Source organism: Centropristis striata, chromosome 8 (genome assembly GCF_030273125.1).
Source record: "Centropristis striata isolate RG_2023a ecotype Rhode Island chromosome 8, C.striata_1.0, whole genome shotgun sequence".
In the NCBI taxonomy this organism is placed as follows: Eukaryota; Metazoa; Chordata; class Actinopteri; order Perciformes; family Serranidae; genus Centropristis; species Centropristis striata.
Genome location: NC_081524.1, coordinates 13,730,704 through 13,738,294, shown reverse-complemented (window position 1 = coordinate 13,738,294; position 7,591 = coordinate 13,730,704). Strand labels below are relative to the sequence as shown.

Sequence of the window (7,591 nt, the reverse complement as noted above, 5' to 3'; positions counted from 1 at the left end):
GGTATGCTCTTTTTTATTATTCTTTTTTTATTTGATCTTTTTACAGTATCATTTGAACAGAAATTAGAACATGGCATGTTTTGTTTCTAAAGAGGGAAAAAAAAACAATAAATGACATGTAGACTTCTTTGTAGATTTCTGCCATAAGTATTTTTTACTTATTCCACCTAGTCTGACGGAAAATGAAGTTCATAGATGTTAAATGGACTGGGATGAGTCCAGGGGTTTGGGTTGCCCTTTGATTTTTCTGGTCTGATAGTATGTGTCATCTGATGTTGTGCAGTCTGTAATCCAATCAGGGAGAGAGAGAGTGTAATCCATGTTAATCCCACATCCAGAGAGCGAGAGAGAAACCTAGGATAGGGTGTGTCATTAAGAGAGGCAGAAACAGTTGAAGGACAGCAGTAATCTCTGAAGGCACCACAACCTTTAGCTTTATTGGTGAGGAAAACACACTTGTGCATGGTTTGTCTGTTTGTAGGTGTGAGTGTCTCTCCTCCTGTAATTCTGTCTGTCTCTCTGATCTGATCTGATCTCGTCTGACAGCTGCCTGCCTGTGTCCTGAACCCTGGTTGTCAGGGATACCTCTCCATGCAGACGCACTCCCAGAGGTAGGGGAGGGCTTTAAGGGAAAGGAGACCCTCACCTTGATGGAGCAACAAGTCAACACAGAGGATGAAGAGGGAAGGACCCTAGTGCAGAGATAAGAGGGGAAGGTCACCTGTGGCGGAACAAGTGAAGTGGAAATTAACAAGGAAAGAAGAGGAAAGAGTTGGAAAAAATTATTTTGTCAGGTAGGAATATTATTCTCAGAGTTAATAATATTTAAAAAAGAAGAAAAAAATGAGGCAACAGTATAGCAGAATTGTCCTTTTTCTTGTTTGTGTAATCTATCTTTGTATTTATAGGATGGGCTTTGATCTGGAGAGGTTTGTTGGATATGTGAATGAAGGTCTTCTGTGCTGTGTGTGCCGAGACGTGCTGGAGCGCCCCCTCCAGGCGCCCTGTGAACACGCATACTGCAGCGCCTGCATCAGCAGCTGGCTGGTCCATCACCACTCCTGTCCCGAGGACAGATTGCCACTGGATGTGGGCAGTCTCAAACCACTGTACAGGTCTGTCTCTACACACATGTGTCCCTTATTACCTTTTAAACGTAGCTGTTTAGTGTTATTCATATAGATCTATTTATTGGAAATGTAAGTATAAAATATGCATGTGCACTAGTGTCATTATATTCCCCTATTTCTTTTCTTTTCTTTATTTTTGCTTGGAAAAGCAGACAGATTCTTCCAATGATTTACCAATTAACCATCAAGGGTTTCACTTAAGAGCTGATATCTAGTAATTTTCCATGGTTTACTTGATAATTACCAAAATCATTTTTCAAGAAAACCATGGAAAATGTCTAGATATCAGCTCTTAAATTACACTCTTATGAGCTATATTTGTTGTTATCATTATATTTGTCCAAACAAATGCATATTTAGTTGTACCACGCATTAAAATGAACAAGAAATTGAAGAAAATAATGCTCTAATAAGTTTCTCCATGGCTGTATATGCATGCAAAAAGTCACGTTTAATTTGCATTGTATTATAAAATATTTTAAAACCTTAGAATCATCTGTGCAGTGAAGAACACAGTTATGGATGTTTCACAATAAGTGGCGTCTGAACAGGAGATGCAGGGAAAGGATTGAACAATGTGCGCCATAATTGTGATCATCTGATATTATTGTCCATCAGTGGACTTGGTAAGACTAGTTTTCAGCTAATACAGTCATGGATTTATTGATAATATGGAAAATGACTTTATATCAGCTCTTAAATCAAACTCGTATGAGCTATTTTTGTTGCTATCATTATATTTGTCCAAACAAATGTATCTTTAGTTGTACCAGGCATTAAAATGAACAAGTACTTGAAGAAAACAATGCTCTAATAAGTTTCTCCATGGCTGTATATGCATGCAAGCATTTGCATAAGGAAGCAAACATAATTCTAAATCTCAGGAATTCTTTCAGTTCACAATATTCACTTGCCAAAATATATGTTAATTCAACCTGTATGGGTTCGACATTTTCACATATCCATATTAATTCCACATCAACATACACAAACTTTTCCAGAATTTAATTGAAAATTATGCAGTTTAATGTCTCAGTGTACTCTGAAATTAATGCACATTTGCAACATTTAAAATTCTTTATTGAGCATGATAGTGTTTTGAAAGTAAAAAGAAGATTCAAAATCACATTTTATGTTGGACTAAAGGACTAAAAAAAGACACAAAATGACCAAAAAAGACACAAAATGACTTACAAAGACATGAAAAGAATTCAAAAATGGACAAAATAGCCCAAGACTCCATAGAGTTAAGTTGTTAACCCATTTCTTGTTCCCTGAAAAAGGCCTACTTGTATAATTCTGAAATGTACATTATTTTTCAGTTTTGGTTAAGCTTACCTTTTTTTATTTACCTCTGGCAGTTCACCACTTACCTTTGTACCCTTTCAAGCTGTTCATTTGACTTGAACTGCTTGAATTTCAATAAAAAACTGGAAAAATTGGGGTGTTCTAAAACTTTCGACCGGTAGTGTATGTGTCATGTAATCCCCTTTTCCATCATGACAACTAACAAAAACAACAATAAACAAAAATATCAAAATACCTTGCAACACCTATTATTTGTATTAGTGTGGTGAAACACCTTTATTTCTCTGATTCTGTTTAAGGTACATGCGTAATGACCTGAACCGCCTGCAGATCCGCTGTGTGAACGCAGGGCAGGGCTGTGAGGCAGTCTGCTCCCTGGAGACCCTGCACGCACATGAGGAAGAGTGCGAGTTCGCCTTCATTTCCTGTTCTAACACAGGTATGAAACCACCTCACACTGAGCTCTTATAATATGTAATTTGTTGTGTTTATCTGTAGTGTTTTTATGGTTCCTAAATGGTTATCCATGTTGATGTGTCGAACATAAAGGTAACGTGACACCTGTGTGAGTGGGAGCAACAGGTGGCTCTTTTGCTGTCATGGCAACCCCCCAAACTGGTGCACCTATGGGAATCGTTCAGCTCCCGCAGACCTCACACAGAGTGCATCCAGGGTCAACTTTCCATCACTCTTTAATGAGCCCTTTTTTAGTGTGTATGTTTATTGTTTATGGTTTATAGAATGGATCCCCATTAGCTGACGCCTTGGCGACTGCTAGTCTTCCTGGGGTCCCTAAAAAGACATAGAACATGACATACAAACAACATAAACAAAATAAACAAAAACAGTACATACAAGAAAAACAATAACAAACTCAATTAATACATACATGCAATACTGTTCAAAAATTCTACATTCATATTTACCCGACAAATGTTATACTGTAAAAATCATTCATTCAGATGCCTATAGTGTCAATATCAGCTGTATACACTTATAATTTATCATTTCATTAGAGAACATTTAAAAGGAAGAATCATCCGGCTACAGATATAGCAGAGAAAAAGAAATAAAAGAAGAAAACAAAATGAATAAAACAAAATAAATCGCAACATATTAGTAATCATTCATTTGGTGGGCGGCATCAATGTGTGTCTATACATACAAGTTCTTGCTCTAGTGCTCACAATGTGTCTGTGACCTGTCATTGGCAGGTGGAGAGTACATATGTTACCACTGTGGTAGGTACAGTTACAGAGTGTGTGCATGCAGTGTGACTTCTTTGCAGTGTTAAGAACTACAGATTCAACCTGATGTTTCTGTTGCTGTCTATGAACGCTGTGATCTGTCAGAAATTATTACATTTGGTCAAGAATGAGTCATAGGTCTATACGTTTTGGGGTGAAAAACAATTACAAGTATTCATTTTACCACATTCTTCTCAAGTACACTGTAAAAAATGTTTGTTGAAATTACAGTAAAAAACTGTCAAATTGCATCAGAAATAGGTCGTAAAATTAAACATTGTACATCACCGTAGTAGATACTTTTAATTACTGTAAATCAAGCAATAGTATAAAACTTTAAATTCTACCGCCATAAACTGTAGAAAACACACAGTTTTGCTGTAAAAATATAAAATTTTCATGTAAAGTTAATGGAGAAATACCATGATGACACAATTATCCTGAAAGTAATGGGATCATTCTGTATAAATTACAGTTTTTGCTGATATTTACATTTACATACGCTCACTGTATTTTTTACGGTGAAGTTCTGGCAACCACAGCTGCCGGTATTTTACCGTAAATTAAACAGATTTTTTTTTTACAGTGTACATTGTAAAATTGTAAAATCTAATTTCACTTCCATAAAGAAGAATGTTTCTTTAGGATGTGGTTCCTATACTTTTTCCAAAGTCAAGCACTTCTCAAGCATTTTCAGGTGTGCACCTTACAGCTGTGGTACATTACACATTAATGCATACAGTATATAAAATATACTGATGATTTAACTTCTTCATTACATTAAATTGAATATGACAATTCTATAAACAATTGAGTTTAAGGTTTCAAAATGTGTCATCTGTCTTTAAGTACACTTAGCATTCTGTATAAGCTACATTTTTAGCACTTTATGAAAAATCCAAGCATTTTTCAAGCACCTGTAGTGTTAAAAGTAATCTTAAAACCTATTTTTATTCCTTGGCTTTCAACCACGCATGAGACTCTGTTCTTGTTTTAGTGTTTTTATGGTTTGTTTTTATTTATTGTTTGTTAACTTGTTTTTTAAAAAGCAATGAAACTATTTATTTAAGTGTTTATTTCCTGTTTTATTTATTTTATTGTTCTTGTTTGCTTGTTTATGTACAGCACTTTGTTGCGGCTGCTGTTGTTTTTAAAGTGCTTTACGAATAAAGTTGAGTTGAGTTGAGTTATAAATGCAAGGAAGTTTTTACTGCAAAACCTGTAAGTTCATCTGAGACAGGTTTTGTTATATAAAACCACAATAATCTCTACTTCTAAAAGCCTCTGCTGAAATGAAGGATTGGTATTTTTGACATCTTTGTATTAGATGTGTGACCATATTGGAAGAAAACTAAAGTAATCTGCATAAGTAATATTAAAACTGCACTTCTGCTTGAGAAAATTTTTGTTGTGCTCCCTCCAATCCTGTGTGAACTACTGTGACTTGCTATGGTATTTTAAGCCATGTCTGCAGACCTATTTTCTTTTGTAAATTAAAAAAAAGATATACTTGCATGTACATATAAATGGAATGTGTCCTGCGGTCCTGTCCTGGCAGGTTGTCCTGTGCAGGTAGAGAGGCGGGGCTTGGAGGCTCACCTGTCAGAATGTAACTTCCGCAGCAGGGAGTGTCCCAATGGCTGCGGCCACACCCTTCTATCAATCGACCAATCACAGCATAACTGTGTGGCAGAGCTGCGCACGGAAGTGGAATTGCTCAGGTAATCCTGAACACAGAGGTAAATGCAGTGGCTTAAACATCTACAACTGCAAAATTTAAGCAGTCATTTTAATAAAAACAAATAAACATGTATAATAGAACGTTTTACTGCACCATGAAGACTTTTTAGTTTCCATACTTAAAGTGAATTTTGCTGAATGTAGCATTCCCAGTGTGGTATTAGTAGTTTTACAGAAGTTAAGGACTACTTCTTCCATCACTGCAGCTTATGTTAATATTTTTCTATCATAATTTTGTATTTACGGCAGGGCCGAGATGCTGTGCAAGGTGGAGGAGGTGAGACGAGAGATGGAGTCTCGGTTGGACTCCCAGAGGAGACACATGGTGCAGAAAGAGTCACAACTGAAGAATGACGTGGAGGAGCTTAAGGTGACTTCACATAGGGGAGACCGGGGATGGTTGTAACCAGTGGCGGTTCTAGACCAATTTTACTGTGGGGGCCAAGGAGGGGCCAGTGTTTAATCAGAGGGGCACATCAGCACATCAAAAAATGGCAAAGATGATATTTAAGCATTCAAAATCTTTTTTTTTTTAGCTTATTTAAACATCTCATTTAAGTATATTTGGAAGATACAAATAAATTGATTTAAATAATGAGACTCACCAACAATAACAGGGTTTTTTTGTATGACAATATAAAAGTGCAATAAAATATTTTGTATATATATATATATATATGTATATATATATACATACAGTATATATATATATATACACACACACACAATATTTTATTGCACTATTATACAATGTACACATTCTGGGTTCCTTTTGTGTACAATGAGATATTGTTTGAACAAAAAAAGGTTAGAATTGTTCCATTGTTCATCTTTATAAATTGATCATTTCATTATTAATTTGACACAGGGGCCACAGCAGGGGCCAAATGCTTCTTCACAGGGGCAGTGGCCCCTGGAGGCCCCTGTGTAGAACCGCCACTGGTTGTAACAGCACCACTTTTACAAAGTAGCATGTTCAGTAATCTTGTTTCCTCTCCTTACAGGGTCAGCTGTCCCGTGTGATGTGTGACATGCGAGCCCTGTTAGGAGCAGAGCGTCTGAGAAGACAGGAGCTGGCAGAGGCAGAGCTGGAGAAGAGAGAGCTGTTGGAGCTCCTCAGAGACCTGCAGCCAATCAGGAGTCAGAATCCTGTGGAACAGGCGTCCAGAGAGGAGCAGACATTCGGGTGGGAGCTTCAAACTGAGGCGATAAGACACCAGCAGAGGGAGGTGTCTTTACATGCCTCCAGTTTGTCACTTCATTCAGCTCAGGCCATAAATATATCTGGGCCTCCTCCATCACCTCAGCTGGGAGAGGGGACACGCAAGGGGGGCACCAGGAGCCTGACTCTGGACTGCATCAAGAGGAAGAGCCGCGAGGTGACGGTCATCTGACCAAACCAGAAGAGATTAAATCTTTATTTTTCTAATATTTGGCTAATCGTTTAGTAATCAAAATATAGCATGTGTACAGTACGTTCTGTAGTTACTCTAATGAAGTTTGAGATTTAAAAAAAAAAAATCTGAGAAGCTGAAAAATAGTCTGTGTGGAATGAAACATATGTTGTTTGAAAGTGAACTTTTACTTTGTTGAAAGTGATTCGACATAAATTCATTTTGTAGACTCACTACTAATCCGATCTGCAAACAGATTTTTATGTCATGTCTCATGGATTTTGGATCCCTCAGGCTTTAATTAAAAGTTACTTCAAGTAATTTTCTTGATCTCAGCATCAATTTATTCCCAGTTTCCTCATTAGTGATGCATCTGATTCAGAATTTTCAGATTTTTTTCCCCTGCATGAACTGCATTTCTTTTAAAAGGTATACTTATGCAGGATTCACATAAAAACAATATATAGACTGATACAAAAGTAATTCCTCTCAATCATCATTTATAAAAAGTTGTGTGGCTATGTCTGTATCTGCAGAAACCCTGCCCTCTTCCTATATTTTCTCTTTTTTAAATTTTGCTGCGTTAAGGGAATTTCTTGGTGTCACCCTTTGGGCACGAAGTCATGAAAATGGACAGTGTAGAATAATGCAAATATAACTAATTTTATGTCTTAAAGCATCAGTCTTCTAAAGGAAAGCTTGTTTGCTGAAATGTACAAAAGATAAATCACAGTCGTGGTCTGCATCAGTTCAAAAGCAGATTAAAAAAAAC

The 7,591-nt window shown here is 36.8% G+C and overlaps 1 protein-coding gene across 1 annotated transcript; it reads left to right on the top strand.

Moving 5' to 3' along the window:
- Positions 1–909: 909 nt before the first annotated feature.
- Positions 910–7,510, top strand: rnf41l (ring finger protein 41, like). The gene is made up of 5 exons (XM_059338428.1): positions 910–1,115; positions 2,738–2,877; positions 5,244–5,406; positions 5,675–5,795; positions 6,430–7,510. Exons 1-5 carry the CDS (start codon positions 910–912, stop codon positions 6,817–6,819), a joined length of 1,020 nt encoding a protein of 339 aa, XP_059194411.1. The 3' UTR covers positions 6,820–7,510.
- The last annotated feature ends 81 nt before the right edge of the window (positions 7,511–7,591 follow it).

Excerpts from the sequence above, each read along its gene's own strand:
- rnf41l (XM_059338428.1), top strand. The coding sequence starts at position 910 with ATGGGCTTTGATCTGGAGAGGTTTGTTGGATATGTGAATGAAGGTCTT. Across the intron at positions 5,407-5,674 it reads ACGGAAGTGGAATTGCTCAG|GGCCGAGATGCTGTGCAAGG; the intron begins GTAATCCTGAAC and ends TATTTACGGCAG. Across the intron at positions 5,796-6,429 it reads ATGACGTGGAGGAGCTTAAG|GGTCAGCTGTCCCGTGTGAT; the intron begins GTGACTTCACAT and ends CTCTCCTTACAG.